Source organism: Notamacropus eugenii, chromosome 1, assembly GCF_028372415.1.
Source record: "Notamacropus eugenii isolate mMacEug1 chromosome 1, mMacEug1.pri_v2, whole genome shotgun sequence".
Classification (NCBI taxonomy): Eukaryota; Metazoa; Chordata; class Mammalia; order Diprotodontia; family Macropodidae; genus Notamacropus; species Notamacropus eugenii.
The window spans coordinates 125,665,876-125,691,372 of record NC_092872.1 but is presented as its reverse complement, the minus strand read 5'-3'; the positions used below and the strand labels follow the sequence as shown (position 1 = coordinate 125,691,372).

The 25,497-nt window shown below is 38.6% G+C and overlaps 1 protein-coding gene across 2 annotated transcripts in view; it reads right to left on the bottom strand.

Annotated features, from left to right (window-relative positions):
- Positions 1–24,868, bottom strand: part of USP3 (ubiquitin specific peptidase 3) — a 114,552-nt gene extending 89,684 nt beyond the window's left edge. Inside the window, exon 1 of one of the 2 annotated variants that reach the window (XM_072613292.1) lies at positions 24,487–24,868. In XM_072613292.1, the coding sequence (XP_072469393.1) occupies positions 24,487–24,577 (91 nt within the window). In that variant the 5' untranslated portion in view covers positions 24,578–24,868. Of the gene's footprint in view, positions 1–20,882; positions 23,801–24,486 lie in introns of those variants that run through there. The other variant, XM_072613298.1, reaches the window with a different exon arrangement.
- Positions 24,869–25,497: the final 629 nt, after the last annotated feature.

Genomic DNA, 25,497 nt, shown 5'->3' with positions numbered 1-25,497 from the left:
ACTGGTATCAAAGATGAAAGGAAAGCTGCAAACCTGGCTGACTTTGGACAGAAATGGGAAAGTTGGAAAGAGGGGAGAGGACAATTGATAAGCATTTATCAGGTACCTACTATGTGCCAGCTATTGTGCTAAGCACTTTACAAATTATCCCATTTGATCTTCATAATAACTCAGCAGGGTAGATAGATGCTATTACTTTTCCATGTTACAGTTGAGGAAACTAGAGTAACTTGTCCAAGGTCACACAGGTAAAGTATCTGAGGTCACATTTTAATTCAAGTGTTTCTGACTCTAGGCCCAGTGCTACTATGCCACCTAGCTGCCTGCACGATTAAGTGGAGGAGTTGGGGTGAAAGATAGTAAATTTTGCTTCTGACATCTTAAGTGTGCTTACAGACATCTGATGTGAAATATGCAAAATGTAATTACTAATATGAGAGTGGAACTCAGGAGATTTTACAAGCGGATATATAGACTCTGCAATCATCTGCATAGAGATGATAACTGAATCACAAGAGCTGATGAAATCCCCAAGTGAGACAGTGTAGGGGAAGAAGAGAAAAGTATCCCCAGGATAGTAATTTAGTAAATCCACAGTCAGTGAACCCAACCTGAATGGTTCTCAAAAAAAGAACTGCAAATATTAACAAACATATCAAAGAACGTTCCAAGTCACTAATAAGAAGAAAAATGCAAATCAAAACAATGTTGAGGTTTCATCTCATACCAAGTAAATTGGCACAGACAACAAAATATGAAAATAATTAATGTTGGAGGGATTATGCAGAGACAGACACGCTAATCCATTGCTGATACAGCTCTGAAGTGGTCCGAACAATATAGAAAGCAATTTGGAATTATGCAAATACAGCGACTAAAGTGTCTATACCCTTTGACCCAGAAATTCCATTGCTGAGTATATTCCAAGGTGGTCACTAACAAAATGGAAGGTTCCATATATGGCAATAAGCATAAAAAAATGGATGTCCATCAATTTGAAGAATGACTAAATAAAATGTATATTTTAAGATAATAGAATATTATTGTGTTGTAAGAAATAATGAACATAGTGAATACAGAGAAACCTGGAAAGGTTACCATGAACTGATACAAAGTGAAGTAACAAGGCCAGGAAAACAACTATCACAATGACTTCAATCATATAAATGGAAAGAACCCCCACTCCAAAACAAGCAAAACTGAATACTGCAAAAGTATCAACAAACTTGGCCCCAAAGAGATGTGAAAAGCCACTCCCACACACACACACACCTTTGTATAGGTCATGAAGGTTGTGGAACACTATGTATAATTAAAACCTGGATTTGGTTTTTTTGATGGGCTGATTAAATTTTGCTTAATTTATCTCTCCTTTTATTTTTTAAATTCTTTGTTACATGGATGGCTTTCTGAGGGAAGAAAGGAAGAATACAGAGGGAGATTCAGATGATTAAAAAATAAAAGATATCAATAAATATCCATTATTTAAATTTTTTTTTTAAAGTATGGACACTCATTTAGAATAAGCAAAAGTCCAGGTTAATTTTTAGATAGCTGCTACAGTTTGTCACAAAACCTCAGCATGAGAAACTAGGAACCAGGTATGGAACTTCATTTCTTTCCAAAACTATAAGGTTAAAGTTTATTCTTGTTTCGTTCTACTTCCAATCCCACCCCTTAGCATACATAGCTAGAACTGGGATCTCTAGCCTATGAGGCCCTGTCTATGGGCCTCAACTCTAGATCTATGATCTTAGCCTCTAAGACCTCTTAAATCTCAAACTAGACATAATTTAATGGTCAGAAGCAAATGTTCCCGAAGATTTTAGATAGCTAAGGGTGCTCTTTGAATGATTAAATTTTGCTACTTATTAAAAAATAATGATCAAGACTAGATTTGTGATTTAATTGATATAGGGAATTTCCAAGTGAGGAAACTCCACCTACCAATGAAGGGTCAGCACCATCTCTGCATCTTAAAGACTTGGAGCACTGCCTAGAACACTTAGAAGTTATGACTTACCCGGGACCACAAAATCAGTACATGTCAGAGGTAGCACTTCTTGGGTAGAACTTAGCACACATGGGAAATCCCAAGTATTCCTTGATTTCAAGGGCTGTAAAAGCTACCTCCCCTGGACAAAAAAAACCAAAACTCAACAACCCAGTGTTTGATAAACTCAAAAATTAAAATTAACTACAAAATAAATCCCTATTTGATAAGAATTGCTGCAATAACTGGAAAGAAGATTGGCAAAAATTAGGCCTAGACCTACATATTATACTATATTCCACAATAAATTCAAAATGGATAAATGACATGAATATTAAAAATCATGCCATTAAAAAAAGAGAAGCAAATAATATAAATTTTACAATAGGTAGAGGATGAATTCTTAATCAAACATGAGATGATTACAAAGATAAAACAGACATTTCCAATTACATAAAACTGAAAAGCTTTCATGTAAAAAAAAATGCAACTAGAATAAGAAAAGCATTAAACTAAGAATCTTTTTTATCAAGTATCTGTGATAAATATTTGATATCCAAGATACGTATAGATACCTATCAAAAATAGAAGACCAAATGGATAAGTAGTCAAAGAATTTGAAAAAACAGCTCTCAAAAAAGAATTGTAAACTGTTAACAACCACAAGGAAGAAAGCTCCAAGTCACTAATAATGATAAATGCCAATCAAAACAAGCCTAAGGCCACGCTGTACCTCAGGCCACACTGAAGGGAGTTTATGAAAAATGGGCACATTAATGCATTGTTGGTGACGTATGAAATTAGTCCAACTCTTTGGAGAATGCAATTCGGAATTATGCAAATAAAATGACTAAAATGTTTCCTCTGACTCAAAAATTCATAGTTAAGCATACACAAGATCAATGACAAATATAAACCAAAACATTTTTAGCAATGTTTTTTGTATTAGTAAAGAAATGGAAACAAAGTGGATGTCCATCAATTGGAGAATAAACAAGCCATGGTTGTGTGATGGAATATTACTGCACTTTAAGAAAAGATAAAAATAATGAATACAGAGAAGCATATGAAGACATATGAATTCAAGAAAAGTGAAATAAGCAGAATCAGTAAGATATTCAAAATGACTACACTGTAAATGAGGGCAGAACAAAACAAATCAAAACAATACTATGAAATAATAATGACCAAGCACGGCCCCACAGAGAGAAACAAGAAGATACTTTCTGGCCTTCTTTGTACAAGTAGCAGATCAGGTTGGGGAATACTAGATTTTAAATATCAGTTGTGCTTAACTTTTTTTTCTTCCTCTTATTTTCTTTTCTATTGTAAAGGATAGATGTCAGGAAGAGAGGGGTTAACAGCTAAGATAATAAATAATGAGAACTGTAAGTTATATGGAAACAAAAGATATTGATAAAAAAAATTTTAAAGAGAAAAAAATACGATCAAAGATTCTGTTAGTGATTTTTACCTCTTTACACAGATTGCTCTACAACTCTCCATGACTCTTATACCTCTCAGAGAGCATAGACTGTTGTTTCTAAAACACTGTTACTGGATGGTCTGTTACTCTCATCATAAACCAAAAATTTCTGGGAAAGGTTCATATACCTCACAGGTCCTTAAAAAAGCCTCTCCATAGCAGGTCTTTGGCCAAAAAGAGTTTCAAAACTGTTCCAGAGTTTTGGCAGAAAACACTGAGTTTGGTGACCCTAGGAAAACCAAAAGCCTTGGTTACACCACATCTTTGTCTCCAACGCCTTCCACTTTTATTTAAAAAAAAAAGACAATCATTCACATACATAAGGTTTGCCCTCCTCAGAAGAGACAAAAGCACATGTGCCTCAGTCTGGCACAGAAAGCACACCTGAGCGTCGGGGAGGCCTGAGTTTAAATCTTCCTTCAGATACTCACCAGCACTCCAGGGAAGTCCCTTAACCTCCCAGTGTCTCATCTATAAAGTGTGTACAATAACAGCACCTACCTCTCAGGGTGCTGCCAGGACCAAACTGGACCACAGACGCAAAGCATTCTGCTAGCTTTAAAGTGCTATATAAATGCAGTTACTATGATTAGACCGTTAGAATTTCAAATGCATACACGTAAAGAAAAATACAAACCAGTCCAGCAGAACTGTAAATTCCTTTGGGGCACAGACTAATCTCTGTCTTCGTATACTCAAGTGTTTTAATCACAATGATTTGTATACAGTAAATGCATTTAATGTTTACTGAATTAAACATACCAGGAAAGAAAACGATTGCTGAGTTATAGTACTCTAGTTTTTCTTCTCATAGTTCTTTTGAAAAGGAATCTATAGCTAACTATTCCATATCACTATCTTTAATGCACTCTTGGTTCTAACTGAACTGGCTTTGATATTCCTAAATGCAACACTCAATTTTCTATCTCTGTCCTTTTACACTGGTTGTCACCCAACCCTAGAATGCACTCTAACTCCACCTTCAAAACTCAAGCACCACCTTCTACATGATGCCTTTTCTAACCTCCTCTAGCTGCTAGTTTTTCCCTTTTCCCCCGCCTACTGCACTGAAAAATCTTTCCTCTACGTTGTATATATGTTGTGTGTTTTGTATATGTGCATGTTTGCCTTCCTCAATAGAATCTGAGCTGCTTCTGAGCAGGGATTATTTTCACTTTTGCTTTGTAACCATAGTGCCTAACCTGGTGCCTAGCATATGGAAAGTATTTAATAAAAGCCTGATTGATTTTCACAGTAAAAGAAATAAATACACCTAAAAAATATACAGTAATACTAAATGTGGTAAAATACCAAATATTTTTAAGATTAGCCTAAATGAGTTAAGAAACGAATATGTTTAATTCTAGCAACTTAAGTATAAATTAAAATATACAAAAATAAGTGTACTTTTAAAGACAATTAATTTTAATATATCTAAAGGAAAAAGAAATATTTGAGGAAGAAAAAAAAGCATATTTGGGGTAGCCCTGAGCAATTTTCAGCAATTTGGCTGCTACTGAGTTAAAATATTGAAAAACTAAAAGTCAACAGGGTATGTAAACATATCTAAACTTCAGGAGATATTTCTAACAAAGGTGGATCTTAACTATTGTTTGCCAGTGTTAAGTCTCAAAATACACCATTGTAGTGCATCTTGTCCTTCTGGTACTCTATGGTGATTTTATATAACTACTGTTCAGTGTGTATACACAGAGTAACCCAAAAGTCTTAGTGAGCCTTTCAGGTATAAAGCTTATACGTCATAAAGCTGAAAGCCACACTGACTTTTGGAACATTCTGTACTTCATGGCACCTAAGGTCCACCTTACCTATGAACCATTAACCCTGGCCCCCACCCAGAGTCCCCAAAAAGCTCTTCTATATTCTAGGAACTATATTCTATTGGAACCCTCTCCAAATCATAGCTCATGAGTTGCCAATGATGTGTTTCCTTTTTACCAATTTTCCAGAGGAGACACAGGTTCAAAACAAAGGTATTCAATGAAATAGCATAAAAAATAAAATAACAGAACACACACACAAACAGACACACGTGCACACAATCTAAGTAGAAAAAGTGAGAATATGTTGGAATTATACAAATACACGCAGAATACACATATGGAGAATATATTTGTCAAGGAATTCACACAGGGACTTACACAAACAGGTAACACAAGTGATCAGAGCAGCGAGGGGCAATTCACACCTCTGAAGTTATTACTATGTTCTGGTGATGCTCCCACACGCTCACTGGTGAGCCTGCTTCCTGCTGCCCATGTTGCATGATGCAGATGGTCTTCAGCTAGTCAACCAAGAAATCAACAAGCTATTACTAAGTGCTCACTGTGTCAGGTACCGTGCTGACTACTGAGACACTAACACAAAAGTACAAGCTTCTGTCTTCAAAGTGCTTACATTCTACTTGGGAGATCCTAAGTGCATCTACACAAGTCGGTAAGTTGGGGAGAAAGTGCACTTGCACTTGGGGAGAAAAGGAGCCAAAAGAATCAGGAAAAACTGAAAGTAGCACGCCCACCATGCTAAGTTTTGAAGAAAATCGATTCCAAAAGGTGTAGTAAGGACTACACAGCACTTCCTGGAATACTGACTTGTTACTTACAGGCAGCATGGGTCAAAGGAGGATACAGAGAACAAGACCATCACAATTCTTCAGGGACTTTATTTTTCTTTAGGAAATCATGCTGTGCAAGCTCTTTCTTTATAATATTTTTGAATGTACTTGGTAGTTTGCTCAGATTGACAACTCTTTTCTTTAGTCACAGAGTTTTGCAGGAAAGTTTTTCTTTTGACTCAACTTCCTGATTTTCCTGGTATTGGGGTCCTGAAATGTCTGAGCTTTTGTCTTTTTATAGGGTGACAGCAGCATCTAAATTGAGCAGCAGAACTAACTCTTCATTCGAATGGTCCACAGTTGGCTGTGGGGGAGGATTTTCTGACAAACCTCCAAAGAGCATTGCCTGGGTCCATTTTTACCTGAAGGCAAAGGACAACTGGGAGGACCCAAGATCACCACTACAAAGGGCTGTCTCATTCCATACCCTTGCCCTCTTCCATTTTCTTTAGTTTCAGCTATGGGAACTCTAAAAGGGGTACAGCCTAGACTGACTCAGCAGCCACCTTTATCTAGAACGAGAGAAGCTCAGACCAATGACTGCATTAAAGGCTCCCAAGATCATTGACTGTCTCCTGGGTCATCCCAAGCCATCTTGACGTTTGTCCTGCAACTAGACCTGGATGACTCAGGAGGAGAGAACAAGGCTAACACTTCAATCCAATTCAAGGTATCACTTGAGATGCCATTGCTCCTCTTTGAAAATGAAGGACAAAGCAAGAGCAGATCAGACCACAGCCACTAGGCCACCCCTATAAGTTTTGTATTGTTGTAAAAAGTAAAATTATTGTAAAAAAGAGTTGTAAAATAGAATGACACCTAATCATTGTATTTTTACTTGCTTTGTTAAATATTTCCCAATTCAACGTATAATCTGGTTCAGCCCCACTGACACTTGGTGTGTTTGACACCTATGGTTCAGAACCTTCACCAAACCCGACTTTCTTTCCTCTTTACAAAAAAACTGTGAGAAGTCATCTCCAGAGCGAAGCAGAACAATTTCACTCCGCTGATTTTCCACCTTCAGTTTCTACTTCTTTGTCCACATCTTGATAGATATCCATCCATCTCAGCTCAAGACGGTATTCGTAAGCCTTAAAATGAGGTAATTAGACTATGGAGTGTGTAAGGGATCTTCCAGTTCTAAACTGATGCTACCATGATCTTCCTCTTACAGTCACTTCCTCATGCATTACAGTCTTCATAGGTTTCTGAATCACCGTCTTCCATTTGGCATCTAAAGCTTCTCACAAAAGTGATACCAATGCATTACTTCCTTTCACAAGCTCTTCCCTCCAGCCGGGTTAGTCCTCTTACTCTTCTTCATATATTATAACTCCATCTCCCTTCTCTGGGGCCTTTGCGATGGCTGTTCCTTATGCCCAGAATGAATTGTCTCACCTCTGCCTCTTTAGTTACCTTCAAGGTTCAGCTCCAGCACAGGTCCTTTTTTTTTACAAGAAGCCCTTCCTAATCTCTCTAGCTCCTACTGACTTACAATCAAATTATCTCCCATCTACTTTGTATAAACCTGTAGATGCATATATTGTCCCCCTTAACAGAATATAAATTCCTTGAGGGCATAGATTTCTTTTACATGTCTTTGTATTCTCAGTCCTAGGCACAAAGCAGATGATTAATAAGTATTTGTTTATTGATTCTTCTCCTCAAGGTTAACTATTTTTCAAGTGCTTATTTCATAAAGTAATCTCAATTTTTACCTCTTTATTTAGCACAGTTGTTAAAAAATTATTTTTCATTTGTTGATTCAAATTTTACTCTTTTACAGAGAGAATGATTATTCCTCCCAGGGACTTCTCCACATGCAAACACGAACATCTTGTAGCATTCCATCATTCTACTTTTCACCCAGCCACCTTTCCCATCTATCTGATCCTAGGCTGAGATGGCAAGGGCAAGCATGGTTGCCTCAGGCCCTTCCTCCAAACTCTCAGTCACTACAGCAGCCCAGCACTCAGAAGGAGTTGGAGAGAAGGACCTCCCTGGTTGCTCAATGGACTCTATGCATCCCATCTCCTCCACGGTTCCCACAGCGGCTTTGCCTCGCTTACCTCCAGTGCTCTTGCTGGATGCTGCCCCAACCCCTAGTTCATCTGTCCTTGCTGCCAGCAACAGTAGTGCCAGGCTTTTGAAGGGAGAGAGGGAAAATGAACTAGCTAGTAGTATTTGCTGTTGTAACAGACCTACCATCAGCAGCAACCTATTGTGTTGGGAGCAGGGATTATTTTCTTCCCATACCCCCACAGATGCACAGTTCTGAACCAATCTGATCCCTTCTTATCAAGAAATGCAAAACAGCTCTCACATTCTCCCACCCACTTAGTAGCAAATGCCCAGAAGTCACCCATCATCTGATAGATATGGTCTACAGAAGTGAGACACAAAGTTCTAATCCTATGGTGGAATGGAGCATATCACCAAAACAAGCTGTGCCTTTCCATAAGAAAGCACCCAACAGTGTTATGGAACCTAGAGAGTGCTCCAAAATGGTTGGGTTTCTTTTCGTGTCCTATTAATAATCATCCATTCCCGCTGCAACTCCAAATTCAATTTCTACTGTAGACAGAATCATTAGTATTCACTGAAGGTGTTTAATCCCACTAGAACTAAAGCAAAGTTGGAAAACAGTATCATTAACAGCTGTATCTGATGTAAGAAACTGGGATATATGCATAGGTTGCTAAGAATGCCTCTGACTTTGAGGTGCTTAGACATTCACCTCCCAGAAATGAGCCTTAATCTGAGAACACATGATCACTATGTCCCTTGGCAATCCTCAATAAAATGAGCTCTTAAGGACACACACAGTCACACTCATGCTGGACTCCTTCAAGAATTACTATAAAGTAGTCACTTTCAGCAGTCCTGTATAGATTTATGTAGAGTTTGGCAGAAGGGGATGTAGGGGTAGATAGGCAAAAAGACTATAATACCTATAATGACTATTCAGATAGTTATGATGCTACACAGAATTTTAAGTTTTTCTAAATTAGTTAAAGTTGTTCAATTTTACTTTACTTTTTTTTTTAGGGGGATAGGGAGGCAAGGTAATTGAGGTTAAGTGACTTGCCCAAGGTCACACAGTTAGTAAGTGTCAAGTGTCAGAGGTGACATTTGAACTCGGGTCCTCCTGTCTCCAGGGCCAGTGCTCTGCTCACTGTGCCACCTAGCTGCCCCAAGTTGTTCAATTTTTTAAAAAAATTAAGTTACCCGAGCATAAGTCAAGCACTTCAATAAACCTAGCACTAGGTTGGTTATGTCAATGGAAGATGAACCAAAAGGGAAAGCAAGCCAGTTAAAAAAAAAAAAGTTGCAGCACATTAACTGCAGCAATTCAAATGATCTTATAATTCTGTTTCTTTCATGTGCATACAAATCTAATTCAATTGACCACTTGTGGTTTGGTTCCCAGAGCTGAGTCAGACCCCACTGGCTTGCTTCCTTTCTGTTTACTCTGATAACAGTAACAATATTTTGCTCTGTTCATAAGAGAAGCTGAATCTGAGTAAGAATTTTTATTCAAGTAGTTTGATGCAAACAAGGATCCAGTGATGGTGAATCAATCTTTCAATCAAGAAATAAAGTACATTTTGGAGGGCACAGATATGCTATTAGAAAAGTGTCCTAAAATCTAGTGCAGAGCTAAATTTTTAGGATTTAAATCCTAATCTATCTAAACTATCGTGATTTTTCATAAGAAAAAACCAGCTAATATATTCATGATTTATTAACAAAGTTAATTCAAGTAAACTTATTTTAAAAATTCAAATTCCAATGTATGTGTTCCCCTGTAATATTTAAAACTGTAATATTCTGAGCCCAGTACCTGCCCACTCTTTGATCTCTATATGCAAAGAAATTAATTCTACAGAATGACTCACGTTTCTTTTTGGTGCTAGTCACTTAAAAATAAACCAAAAAGCTTGAATGGCTTATGGCCCAAAATGTGTCATCGTGTAGAACATAGCAAGTTCAAATGTCTACAAAGCAAAAAAGAGGGGGCATCTGGCCCTGCTGGCTTCCCACATGGTCATATATTTTAGTCCATGAGGTCTCCTATTGAGATGTTATTTTATTTTAAAATGTGAATAAACCAGTTTCTTCCCTCCCTCTCCCCCTAAAAAATAAAAAATTCCATCTGTCAATATTAAGAAATCTGACTCTTTAGTTACAGCTCAGGTACCACACAAGAGCTTGGTAGGTAGGACAAGAAGAAATGAAAGGTATCTATATTCCAATGCTTCTACCAAATAAATGCTTAGTAGTAAAGTTAGATAGGCTCACAAAAGAACTCAGATTGCAAATATATAAAGGCGCTGTAAGTACAAATCTAATTTAATCACTCCCACTTTAATCCTGGAGCAATATCCCTATTTCTTTAGCTTTGGTGTGATTAAACATCTGCAATAAATCTTAACGATTTTTTCAACTCTGGAAACTGAACATGGAGTTGCAGCAGAGATTATTATTAATAAGATAGAAAAGATTTTGAAGCACCCTATTCTAAATGTCCCATATCACTGCTGGGCATTATAGAAGGCACAGTTACTATTTTAGCAGTGTTCTCCATTTAAGTAAGACTTAGCCAGCTTAGAATTAATGTAAGGTTATTTCTGATATCCTCTTCCCTTTAGGAGACTAGTCACAGAGCCACAAGTAACCGGAAAAAGGGCCAGAAGTTTGAACAATTCTCAAGATTTCAAAAACTATTTCTCTACTACTCATAACACTGAATTTCCTGACTCCATGCCTTTGCCCAGACCATCCTCCATACCTGGAATGTAGTTCCTTCTCCCCTCCAATTCTTAGAATTCTTAAGTACCTCCTTCTATACGAAGCCTCTTCTGATACCCCAAGATGCCAGTACACTTCCCCAAATAACCTTAGATTCCTTCTGTATATACTTAATATGTTTTCTCCCTAAAGGAATTTAAATTCCTTGAGGACAGGATTGTTTCCCAGCACATAACAGTGTCAGACACATAACGGGTACTTAATAAAATTCTTGTTGACTGTTTCACCACCTATCATAAATAAAATGAATAAAGGTCTAATTTTACTCACAGATAGAAAAAGAAAGATGCAAGAGAGAGTGGGAGAAAATGGATCACTTTTAAAATGTATTTTCTTTGCAATATTGCCAACATCAAATATGATCCACCCCCTGCTGAGATAGTGCATGACATAAAGACAAACTACACCATATCTTTAATACTTCAAAGTAGTAACTGAGAACACAGTAAAAAAAAAAAAATAGCATTAAGGAAGTGCTCCTCCTAAATATCAGAGGTAAAGGTCTTAAGATAATCCCACTAATATCAGAAAATAACAGATTAATTGCTGCTATCTATAATTTAATTTCTGAATAATTTAAGGTATAATAAAAGCATATGTAAGGAAACAAAAATCAGACACTGCAGCACATTTACTGCATTTGTTGGCTTACTAGGAAATCTCAACCCTTTATAACCAGAAGTATTATTTCTTGAGAAAATGGAAACAAGTCATATATTTCAAACTCTACCCATAAAAGGTAATATATTCAACACTCCAGTGAAAATAGGCTCAAAGAACTGTTTTTGTTCCTTCTGTTGTTTCAATAAAATACTGAAATATAAGTTGTCATCATCAAAAATTACTATTTTCAAAAGTCGCAAATTTGTAATACTAGATAAAAATCATATACCTGAAGACATATTGAAAAAATAATGGTTCAGCAAAAAAACAAAAAAAACTAAAATGAAGCTGGTGGCACTGAAGTCCTCAGAGCTCAATGTTCATGGCATGAACACTGTCCTTTGGCAGATGTTGAAGAAACATTACATGATGTTCAAATTCAAATTCGCCAATATATCTGCCAAAATATTTCATTAACATACAGAGTAGTTTAAACAAAGTCAGTACACAAATCTGTTAAGTGAAAGGGTACTTTACGGTATAAAATAAAAATAAGTCAAACAATTAAGAAAATATACTACTTTCTTCTTCACGTTTTTTAAAAAGAATGTTACTACAAATAATAATCATCTATTATAAAACTAAAACTTTTTTCAAAAAGGAATTAATACATAATAATAAGTATTTTTAAAACCAAGGTAATACCTTAATGCATGACATCCAGTGAAATCTAGGGTAGAATTTCTAAATTCTTAGAAATCCCTTTAAAAATACTAAGACTTAAGATTCCCCAATCCAAACAATCAGAAATATACAAAGGAAAAGAAACAAGCAGCTATGATTTAAAAAGACACAATCTCAGCTATGAATAGTAGATTATGAAAAATAATGAAGAAAGCTTAATTAACATAAAAATAGTTCATATTTACATAGACCTTTAGTTTTACAAAGCAGCATTTTCCTCACAAGAGTCCCGTGATGATGGTTGTTTAAATATCATATTCATTTTGGAAATAAGTTCACTGAGCCTTAGTCCTCAAGTTAGTTGTCCACAATCATACTAACTATTAACTAGCAGAGTCAAGACTCAAATCTAAGGCTGCTGAGTGTTAAGTTCACTGTAATTCCCACTAAATGATGCTGCCTCTCAAATACAGGTGCCATGCATCTTGGAATTACTTTCAAGTATGTATCTTATCCTTTTCTCAGTAAGAAATTCAATAAATGAACTGTCTTTACTACTTACCTAGCATTAATTTTCAAACAAATATCTACAAAAACATCCTAAAAGACAAAACAAAAATCCTAGACAAAGTTTATTAAGCTAAAGCATTTTTAAAATACATACATACCAACCCATCTTAAAAATTAACTTTTAATTACCCACCTCAAGAGGATCTTGTAAAGTTTAACTAAAATCCAAGAAGTGTGTGTCTAGTTCAAAGACAAAGAATTAACACAGAGCTCAAATGAATGTTTCAATGACTAATTTTCAGCTTAATATTTTCCAAATTCTAAAATAAGCATTCATACCCTAAATTTTAGTGTAAATAACATATTACGCCATTTATTACATCATATAAAATTGTCATATTCTTTACTATTTAAGTACTATAATGAACTATTACAGGAAATACAATTGTAATAACTATACAGAAGCAGAGTGTCTTTTAGAAGCAAGGATTCAAAAGAGATTCTAGATCGCTGCAGGCAAAAGCCACATTTCTTCCTTTTTAGTGTTAGGACTCACTGAAGAGGAGAAACCTATCAATGAGGAAGAAGTTACCAGATAAAAGATCTCACAGCACAAAGAAAGAATTCAACTTCTTAAGTGGAAGGCAAAAGAAAAAATAGCTGACTAAACTCTATGCTCTTCTTACACAGGTGTAGTAAGGAGCCCCGTGTATCATGTACACACCACACTTGCCTGCAAGTCGGTAAACACAAACAAAATATACCTGAGACGGTGAAAAATGACTTACATAATGTTTCTATATCATCTACATTTCATAATATATTTTGTCTCTTACCCCTCCCTGAGAGTCACCCCCTATAACAAACAAAAAAGAGTAAGGGACAAAAACCAGTCCTTCAAACCTAAACAACACAAACGCCAAGCCTGGCATCATATGCAATGCTCCATGCAGACAGGTTTCCCAGCTCTCCAAGAGGGAGGAGGTGCATGAGCTCCGTAGCACAAGTTTTTGTTTTATTATTTTGTTGTTCTTTTCATTTACAATTTTGTTGTCCTTGGCTATATTGTTTTCCTGGCTCAATTTGTTTCACTTTGTATCAGCTTACATAAAGCTTCCTATGCTTTTCTGTATTCATCATATTCATCTTTCATTACAATCAAAAAGCCAACAAATATTTTAAGTACACACAAAAGTCATATAGTCAACATAAGGTAAGCTCAGAAGAGAGGTTACTATCAGCTAGAACGGAAGGGGATGAGTAAAGGCATCCTGCAGAAAAAGGTATTGCTTAAATTAAGTCCTGAAGGAAGCCTGGAAATTTCCAGGGGTGAGAAGAAAAAGAGTATTTTAGGCACAGAAGCCAGCCTGTACAAAAGCTCAGAGGCAGGAGATAACAGCATCATGTGCAAGAAACACAAGTGAGATTACAGCTAGAGAGCTGCAAGGTACCTCAGAGGCCATCGACTCCAACTCCCTCATTCTACCGAGGAGGTAAAGATAACTATGGGAGGCCGGCACAGCTTGACCACAAAGTACACTGGAGGAGCAAGATGCAAGAAAATTGGAAATGCAGGAAGAAGCTAGGTTGTGAAGAGTTTTAAATACCAGAGGGTTTTATATTGAATCCCAGAGGTAATGAAGAGCCAATGGAATTTCCTTAGCCAAGGAGTGACTAGGTAGAATTCTGTTGTAGGAAAATCCCTTTGGAAGCTCTGTGGAGAATGGAATGGGGAAAGCTTAGCAAGAGGGATTACAATAAAAACACTATGAAAATAGTCAAGGGGAGAAATGATGAAGACCTGATGATGGTGACCATATTAATGGAGAGAAATGGAATACAGGAAAGACATTGTGAAGGTAGAAATGACAAGATCTGGCAAGTGACTAGACATAAAGAGTGAATGGAGAACTCAAGGATGATACAGACTGCAAAGATGGATGACTGGAAGGAGGGTGATGTCCTAGATATAACAGCAAAGCTCTAAAGAGAGATTGGTTTGGGAAAGATGAGTTCTGTTCTTGTCATGTTAAGTTTAAGATCCCTATGAAACATCCAGTTTAAAATGTCCATTAGTCTGCTGGTGATGCAGGAATAATAGTCCACAATATCTATGTGCCACAGTTTGTTTAGCCATATCCAATGAAATAGAGTATCTATTGTTTCCAATTCTTTACTATTATTCTGTGATGCTGAAAATAATTTGGTTCAATGTACATGGGACCTTATTTTTATCAATGACATATTATGCCAAGTAGTGAAATCTATGAGTCAAAAGCTAATGTTATTTGTGATTTTTTTCAGCATAATTCCAAATTGCTTTCTAAAATGGCTGGACCATTTTAAAGCTCTATCAACAGACAATTTGGTTGCCTGTCTTTTTACAGTTCTTCCAAACATTAACTATTTCCATCTTTTGTCAAATTTGGCAGTGTGCTGGCTATGAAATAAAATCTCAGAGTTGTTTTGATTTGCATGTCTCTAATCTGTGATTTGGAGAAAAAAAACTTTCATATGGTTGCTAACAACATCCAATTCATTTGAGAACTAATTATTCATATACTTTGACCTCTTATCTATTAGAATAGCTTTTGGTCTTCTATATTTCTGTTAGCTATCTACATTATCTTGGATAAAAAAGCATTTAAAGCTTTACATGTTATCTGATTTGATCTTTATCAGAGAGATGATACAAAGATTTTCCCCCCAGCTTCCTTTTTTACAGCACTGATTTTGTTTATGCAAGCCTTTCCATTTCAGGTGACTGAAGTTATCTTTCTTTTGTGATGATGCCTTATCCCTTTTCTGGTTAAGGATTTGTCTCCATAGCTGTGAAAATTATGTGATCTGGTTCTTTACTAATTTTTCAATGGTATGACTGTTAATATTCAGAGCACATACCCATTTGGGGTTTATTGTAGTATATGATGTAAGAGGTTGGTCTAAGGCAGGTGTATTTAATCTTTTTTGTGCGTCATGGACACTTTTAAAAGACAGGTGAAGCTAACAGACCCCTTTTAAGACTAATGTTCTGTAATGGTTGTTGAAAATAAGGATGTAAATCTTTTTCCATCCAAATTCACAGGACCTCCCCTCCCCCCGAAATACATCAAAGCTCAGATTTAGAGCCCCTGGCTTAAGCTTAACTTTTTCCCCAAATGATTTCCAGTTTTTCCAGTAACTCCTGTAAAACAGAAGGTTCTTTTGTGAAATAATAGTCCTAATACCCAAACCGAGAAAGGATAAAGCAAAAAAAAAAAAAATCATACATCAATATTAGTGAAAATCAATTTTAAAATTTAAAACAAAACCTTGGCAAAAACACTATATACAGTATATCCAAAAATAGACTGCATATAAAACAAATTAATACCAGGGATTCAAGTATCATTCAACATTAGGATGAAAATCAACAATCATTTTAAAAACAAAAACATTCAAAACCATACGGTTGTAATAGATGCAGAAAAAGATTTCACCAAAGTACAATATTCAATTATACTAAAAACCTTACAAACAGAAGCACAGGATTTTTTTAAAAATAGACTAAAATATGCTATCTAAGTCTCCTACAATATGCAATTTGGAAACACAACAAGTTTTCCTAATAATATGAGAATAAAAGCAAGGATGCCTCCTTTCCTCAAAATTATTTAACACAATGCTAGAATTCTAACAGTAGCAATCAAGGAAAGAGGGTAAAGAATAGGCAAAAAGGCGAGAAAACCATCCCTATTTGCTGATGCCATGATGAATTACTTAGAAAATGCTGAAAAATAAGAAAATAATTGAGATGATATCTTCAGTAAAGTTAACAGGAAAAAGGAAAAAATCACTTGCATTCCTGTACATCAATAACAAAATCTAGGAAGAAGCAAAAGAAAGAAAACCCCCATTCAAAATAATCTTGTAATTATATACTAAAAATATCTGAGTGTCAAACATAACAAGACATATTCAAAACTTGTATAGATACAACTACAAAACTCTCTAAAGAAATAAAAAACAAATTAACTAGAGGAAAACATAGGGCTCATGTCTGGGCTGCACCAATGCAAGAAAAATGAAAACACTACCTAAATTTAGAAATTTAATGCTATTTCAAATTATCAAGAGTTATGGAGTTAAAACAACATAAAATCAGTAAATCTAGATATCAAGGGAAACGACAGTAATAAAGTAGAAATAATGAATAGGGCTCATTAGGTATCCAATACAAAGCAATCATGATCAAAACCATTTAGTAATGATTAAAAAATAGGTAGTGATGAAATGTTATACAGAAGCTAGAAAGCCAACCTTGAAGCCAGCAAGACTTGGCTGTGTGATCCTGGGCCAAGTCACTTATCTTTTTAATGCTCTAGACAATGAGAGACCATAAATTACAGAAAAGGTGCTGACCTCTACTGGGAAAGGGAGTTTTCTCACCTAGGAATTCCATACCAATGAAAACACTAGGTTTAGTCTATTTAAAAATAGAAAAGTATATCAATGAAACAGGATGGATGAGAAATCAGAAACAACGGAGCTGAATAAATTGGAAAGCAAAGTATTTTTAAATGAATTACTCTTTGCAAGAGGTTTCATACTCAAATAGAAGGAGATCTACACATCAAATTAGAAAACCACAAATTAACTTTATCTATATTGCACTATATTTTTATTTATTTTGTTAAACACTTTCCAATGACATTTTAATCTGGTTTGGGCTGCCCCCCTGAGTTTTGCAGATGCCTGCTGCAAAAACCTGCACGTTTGACACCTGTTTTAAAGTGTTAGAAGTTCAGTGTTTGATTTAATCATTTGCATTAGGTTCTTTTGACTTGCTACCACATTACCTGAAGTACACAATCTTTGACTAGCTTGTATTATCTTGATCTACTTTGAAAGCAGGAACTGGTTTTTGGCTTTCTTTGTATTCCCAACATTCAGCACAGGGCCTAGCACATATGTGTTTTTTAATATATGCTTATCAACTTAACTATAACTTGTCCATTTTAGCCTGTACATTTTAGCCTCATATCCATCTTAAAAATTTACTGGTGTTATTAATCAATAAAATGGGAAGGGGACTACAAAAAAAAGGAGACAATTGAAAATTTTACAATAACTTTACAATAATTGACTTCAAAGGTATTTTTTCTGTATGATTCCAAATACAGTACTTTAAATTCATAAAAAGGATAAGCACTGTTATTAAATGAACAAAGATTATTTTTCTTAAAGTCTCACAAAACTATAATTAAAATGAAATTATAAGTTAAGATCCAAGAGTTTTAAACCTTTAATTACTTTCACTGCCTAAGAAGGTTAGATAAATTTGACCTTTGTCTCAGTTTCACAATCTATAAAACAGGAAAAACTACAAGGGCAATAGTCAATTACATTACAGTGCTTTGAAGTTTTATGTTTTCCTCAGTTCTCTTCCTAACCTGTAAAATACTTTAACTGGAATGAGAAAAGCAATAAATATTGTAGATATCTATATGTTCAGAATCTATCTTTAAATTTTTGTTAGGAAGTCAAAGTTCATGTCATGTCCCAGAATTAAAAGACACCAGAATTCAAATGAAATGGATAATAGTTCTGGGCTAAAATGACATTTAAAGCAAACACAAAGGCTGTCAAATGGCACTGTTTATTGCATCCCAGAGCATCCTGAATGATGTGAAGATAAGCCAACCTACAGGTAAGATGAACAAACTGTTACTACTTGTTTTTAAGTACAGTTTCAGGATTCTCAAGCATAAATCAAAGTAAATGTCACTCATTCAAGAGAAACTCCAAAGCTATCAAGTCCCAGCTTGACAGCCTATCAAAGTACTTCCTTGCAAACTATGGAAATGTATTTATTACAAACTAAATTTTTTTCACCTCAAACAGCTACCTTATCCAAAGTCCATCCTACTGCCAAATGGAGTACAATACTTCATAAGAAAGCAATAAATTTATCAAAGGGGGTTAATAAAAAAAAGGAGAATATAAAAGAAAAGCTCTCAGAAAAACTTAAGAGGATTGGAAAATGACTATGTATTTCAAATAAATTGAAATTACTGACATTTGCTCTTCCTCAATGATCTAAACATCATGAAAAACGAAAAATCTCAAGCAAGTCAATTAACTCCTCTCTTTAAGTTTCCTGAACAAGTCAGTTTTTCATCTGTAAACTGATGGATTTGAAGAGGGTGATTTTAAACATTCCTTCCTGCTCCAAATATTATGATTCTGATGTTACTTATCAAGATTCATTCATAATATCCTTATAACTTACATAACAGCAGAATATGACATTTTGTTAATTTCAGCCTCATTCATGTGGCAATGGTTAAAATAAATTACATGTCACATGAACATAATGGATTATTTACTATGCTGTAAGAAAGAATGAAGAGAAACATGGGAAAATTTACATGTACTCATCCAAAATAAACTGAGCAGAACCATCAAAACAATACAGAAAGAACAAAACAAAACAAAAAAAGAACAAACACTGTATAATTATGATGATCAAGTCTGGCCCCCCAAAACAGAAAACTCAAGTCCCTTCCTTTTAGGATAAGCATGATAGTTCCCACTATGTTTGAGGCATTGTGGTAAGTGCTTTTTACAAATATTATCTCACTTGATCCTCACAACAACTCTTCCAGGCAGGAACTATTATCATCCCCATTTCACAGCAGAAGAAAACTGAAGGAGAGCCTGACTTGTGTAGGGTCACCCAGCTAACAATGTGTGAGGCCAGATTTGACCTCAAGTCTTACTGCCTCTAGGCCCATTCTCTATTCATTGCATCATCTAGCTGCTTCTTTGCAGAGGCAACTGTCTATCTAGAGGTGTGGAAAATTTCATATAATGTTAGATTTTTTTCTATGTATTGACTGATTTTGCTTATTTTTGCTCTCTTTCTCTTTTTTTTTTTTTTTTGGTGTTGTTATAAGGGATGGCTCTCTGGGAGGGGCATGATAAGGGACAGGAAGATATCTAAGTAACTTTTTTAAAAAAATCAATTTAAAACCTTCCTAATCTGTAAAATGGGCTAATAATACTTGTACTACTTACCTCACAAGGATGTTGAAAGGAAAAAGTTTCCTGAACCTTAATAAGTGTTATGGAAATGCAAGTTACTGTTATTCCTCTGGAAAATTTAAAAAAAAACAACAACATAGAAAATGTACTCAGCGATTTAAAAAAAAGTTACTAGCTTTCTGGTATTTTTTCTGTTTAGACTATATTGAACAGTTCAGTTAGAACATCATTTAGAAAATAATTTCTAACAAGTTTTCAACAGTTTTTTAAAGCAACAGAAACAGAGGCCTGGTACCTATTGTTGTTGAGTCATTAACAATTGTGTCCGACTCTCTGTGACCCATTCGGGATTTTCTTGGCAAAGCTACTAGAATGGTTTGCCATTTCCTTCTCTAGCTCTTTTTACATAGTGAGGAACTGAGGAAAACAGAGTAAAGTGGCTTGCCAGTTGGCTAAAGTCACTTGGCTAGTCACTGAGCTAATATGTGCCTGAGGCCAGATCTGAACGCACAAAAAAGAGTCTTCCTGATTCCAAAAGTGGTGCTCTATCCACTAAGTCATCTAGCTACCTTGCTACTTCTATCTTTTTCAAAGATGAAATGGGTATTTTGAAGGTAAGTTGGATAAGGCTTAAATATTTAAGATGAACAAAAATGCAAACAGCTTTAATGTAAAGCTAAAAAGACAATACTTAAGTTTTATTTTCTTAATTTTACATAAAGCAGGTCTCCAAAAAAGATCACCCATCTAGTTTTCCATGTCTTCATTCACATTTACCATATTTATCAAGCCCATCAACCCCCTTCATATTGCTGCATATAATAATGCATCAAATAAAAACAAAACAGATGACTTCAACAGGTCAAAAGGAATATATTTCATGCAAATGCCATAAACAGGTAAAAGGAACAATTTATTAAATTCCTTTTATACCCATTATCTTTTCAGCTCTAGACACGAGGGTTATTTGCCGAGCTGATTGGTGAATTAACAGCTTTGCAGATGGTCACTTGCTCACTGGCATGTCGAAGAATTTTAATTCACTTTACCCTTTATAGTACTGGCAGTGTCACACTAGGGGAAAAAGACAGGTGCAATATTTTGCAAGGAATTAGTTCTTTTGTAATTACCTGCAAGATAACGTCCATGTCAGCTCCAGAGGCAGTGATTCTGAACAACAGACTTGGAATCCGTCAAGGTCACAACTTGCTGGGTGACTTTAAACAAGTCATGTAACTTCTATGAAGCCCAGTTTTCTCAGCAGTAAAAGTGTAACAACAATACCTGACGTGAAAAGACTTGGACCTAGGTTCTGATTCCTGTTCTTCTCTACTGCCTGGGGAATTCTGGGCAAGTCACTTCCTCCAATCTTGCCTGAATCAGAAGATTTCTCAATCTCTTCTAAATCCCATGACGTTATTATGTAAGGTATTATTATTCCACCCAAAGTCTAGAGTCTTCAGCATAAATGATTGGTTTAAAATTAGAGCAAGACAGTGACATTTCATCTATGATGCATAAATAATTAATCCTATTATTTAGGATAGCAAGAAGGAAAAAAATTCTGCCCTACCTTCTGGAAGATGGGAAAACAGATGCTTTTCAACAGATTAAGTACTAAAACCTGAGGGGCAAATACAATGCAAAATAATCCATTATTCCATCGAGGTGATTTCTCATCTTGTTACCACCAAAAAAGCAAGAGTTGGCACTGTTTCTTCACATGAATGTCCTTTTCTAACACCGGCCACCAAAAAAACATATTACAGAATCTAAAGAATATACCTGATCAAAAGATGTCCCCAAAATCTCAAATTCAAGGAGAATAAGAAGCCACAAGTGTACTATATCACACCTTCTAACATTCTTCTTAAAAGTTACCTCTGTCAGGATACTTTAAAGTTCCTGCAATATAAAAAGTCCCCTCAGTTTTAACAGTCTTCATGACTTACACGTTTCAAAAGCTTTGCAAATTTCTATAAAGATACTATTGATATTATTAGCTACCAATCTCTGAACCTTGAACATTTCTCTGGGTCAAATATCTGACAAAAGGAAATTAAGTGTCCCTCAAATAATAAAAAGTATTGCATAATTACAGTCTAGCACTGTTTTACAGGGTGTGGCAAAAAGAATAATCCTTGGTTTTGAAGTATATACCCTAAAGATAATTACTATTTATATCATCCAACCCTGCAGAATTCAACAAAGTAGGTCTTGGGCCCTATTTAAAGTCTAAGAGGACATTTTTAAGAGTTTCCTTTATGAGACACTTCTCCTGCATGACCTCCAACGGTAATTTAATAGTAAGGCTCTGGGATAATATTACCTCTTATTGTTCCCATCCTATAAAAAAGGATTTTTCTTTCAATAAAGGCATAATTAGACACTCATCCAGCAATGGTACCTCAACGCATCAGGCAGCATGCACTCTACTCTCTCACTCTGACAGCTTACAAAGCAGAGAAATCCAAGATTTCTTATGTACAAATACAGTATCAAGATCTGACCATCTTAAAATAGTGAGATACTTAAGAATCCTATGATTCTATGACTCAAGGATTTCCTGAATTTAATTATTAATTTAACTGCTAATCACTGAAACAGGCAGAATCTTGTTAAAAACAACCAGATCAAGCTACAGCACCACTCTAGAACAACTAAAAGACAGAATGCTTGGGTGGGAAGCCTTAATTCGTTATTACAAAACAGTATGAGGAGCCATTTTTAAAGACAAAACATTTCATGGATCCCCATGTAGTATTCACTGTGTATAGGCTTTTTCTAAATGACAAAAAGCGATGCTAATTTCAATTCATTTTTTAAAACATAACAGCTAAAATACACATTTGGAAATGATATACATAATGTATTTTTTTTTACAGCCCTGCTATGTAGTCTAGAAATGATGTTTATTTTATTTTATAGATTTCCATGCCTCTTGTAATAAGTCCAATGGCTCAATGTTAAGAAACATTCGAATAGGAAAAAAAAAAATCCTAAAGTACTAACTTGCCAGGTTGGTTCTCCAGATCCAAGTAACAAGCAACACCATCAACAGTCTTTAAAACAGATGGAAGCAGATCCTGAGGCAAGATGTGAAGATGCTGTCCTACCTGGTGGCTAGAAACTACCCCTACTGCTCAACGTGCCTGCCAAATGTTACAAGTTTAGTCTTGTCCCAGCAAAAGAACACTTCCATTGAACACCTCTCTAAAGTTACATGACTTAGATACAGTGTTGCGATTTTGTTGCCCTCTCAAGAGAGGCTGCATTTTCTCTCTCTTTTCTATCCGCAAATTGAAATTTGGCTGGTCGAGATGCCACGGGCTCACTACGGCATTATCCGCTCCCTTCCACAATATCTCCCTTTTCAGGACTGAGTCTGTATTAAAATGCATTATTCGTCCTCACACTTGGTATGATTTCTTTGAAAAAAGGGTGACAAGTGTGAAAACTCTGTCCCCTTGGGTTAAGACTGTCTGAGCAAAGGTTGGTGTTCCTCAGGTTTGAATCCCAGGCTGGCAGTGTGACGTATGACAGGAGGGTGCTGGCCACCCGGGTCCGGATTCGGCCTCGGACACAGCCAAGGCACTGGGCCCGGCACGAGCGCCTCAGGGGGTCCTCTCAGCTCGGAGCCTAAGGAGGCTGAGCCCCCAGGTTTCAAGGCTAAATCTACATGTGTCCCCTTTTGTAAGCCCTAAAACACGCTAACCTGGGATCTTTACAGGGAAATCGGGTTTAACAAGAGCAAGCAGACTTGGGGCAAACAATGGGCTCCTCGGACCACGACGGTTCTCCTGCGCGGTGTGAGCAAGCCAACATTTTAAAATACAGTGTTTCGGAAGAAAAATAAACTTTAGGAAGGACTCTGCGTCCTCCACGACCGCGTCTCGTCAGAAATAAGGCCACTCCATTTAAGCTTCGCCGTTCTTCTGTGAACGCACCATCTCCTAAAGCGCACTCGGCGGTTTTGTTCCGAATCCGTCTTTTACACCTCGATGGCACACAAAGGCTGGAGCGGCACCGCCAGTGCCCTCCGCCAGGAAGCGGCCGGAGCAGACAATGAGGAAGGACCGCGGGCCCCCCACGTTTACAAAGCTGCCCCCCCCCCCCCCCCCCCCCGAGAAGAGACCAGGAGAAAGCGCCCGCCGGTTCTGAACTTCGGGGACGGTGCCCCTGGCCCCGGGCTGGGGCGGAAGCAGGCGAGCTCGGGGGGGGCCCTCACCCCAAGCGCCCGACAACACGGACCGTCCCACTGGCCGCTGCCACCAGGGCCGAGACAAAGCTGGGCTGGGGGAGGGGAAGGGGAGAGAGGAGAGAGGCGCCGGCCCCTCCTGCACGGGTCCGAGCGGCGCACGTGCGGTGCTCCCGCGGGGAGCGGGGAACAAGGGGGGACGGGAGGAGCCCGACGGACCGGGGTGGCGCAGGAAGGGCTCTGTCCAAACTCTGCAACCGGGGCCGGGGGGCCCAGCTACAAAGGAAAGGGGGGCCACGCGAGCACACGCCCCGACAGTCGGCTCCCCAGTCCGAGGGAGCGCCCCCAAGGCGAGTCCCCGCGCCTCCTCCCGCGGGCCGGGCCGAAACAAAGGAGGCTCGGCCTGGCCTGGGCCTGGCCGGGCTCCCCGCACCCACGCACCCACTTCCCCCACCCCGCGCGGGCCAGGCCCGGCCGAGCCGCGGCCTCGGGTGAAGGGAGAGCGAGCGGCCCGGGGCCGGCGGGGCGGCACTCACCGCTGCAGCACCAGGACGACGGGGAGCCGTTGGGGAACTTGGCCGAGTCCGGGACGATGCAGACGCTGGAGCCGAGGTGAGGGCACTCCATGGCCGGGGGAGGAAGCGGAGGCTCCGGGAGCTGGAGGGCCGGGGGCGGGGGAGGGGGCAGCGGCCGCGGGGCGGGCTCCGTTCCCTCTCCACCCGGCGCTCCGGAGGCGGTGGCGGCTGCGTCCCGCAGCTCTCCGCGTCAAAGACAACTGCGCGATCCGTCGCCGGGTTTTCCCACGCGCCCCGCTTGTCTTTCCGACGGCCCGCTCCGGAGGACGGGGAACTCCGAGCTCCGGGTTCTGGGAGCCGCTCCCACGGGGGCGGGGGCGGACGTGGACGGCGGGGCGGGCGAGGGGCCTCCACCCACTGCGCCCCGCCCTCCCTCCGCCCCACCCAGCTCCGCCCCTGCCCTGGCGTGAGCCCCCCCCGCGTACGTCAGAGTGCCGGGGGGCGGGGCTTGGGAGAGAGCTGCGGAAAAGTTATCCCCGCTCAGATCTCCTGGACCGGGGCTGTCGGGGCCCGACGTGGGCCCCACCTTGTCCCTCCTGTCGGGGCAGCGACCTGGCGTCCGGGTATCACCGCCCTGCCCATCGCGCCGGGACCGTGTTGGGGCCAAACTGCCGGGTCCTCGGGGGTCCCACCTCCTTATCCACGTACCCCGCCTTGGACCCTGGCCCGGCCCGGGCCTGTCCTCGAGCGGGGCGCCCCTTGGCACCTGCCCACCTGGCCCCCCTGGCTCGCCCGCCCCCCCCCGGTCCTCCTCCGTCTGTTCCCGTGTTGTCTCGGGTCTGGGCAGTGAGCCCGCTGGGAGCCGGAACCGCCTGGCCCCTCTTTGCACCCTCCCCCGCGCTGTCTGCGGTAGGCGCCCCTTAGAAGCGTAGGGACCTGGCCCAGAAGTCTCCCCAGCCGGGTGACAGCCCGATGCCATCCGGAGGCGCCCCCTAGAACTCCCGGATCCGCCAGGGCTGTGCGGCCCAGAGC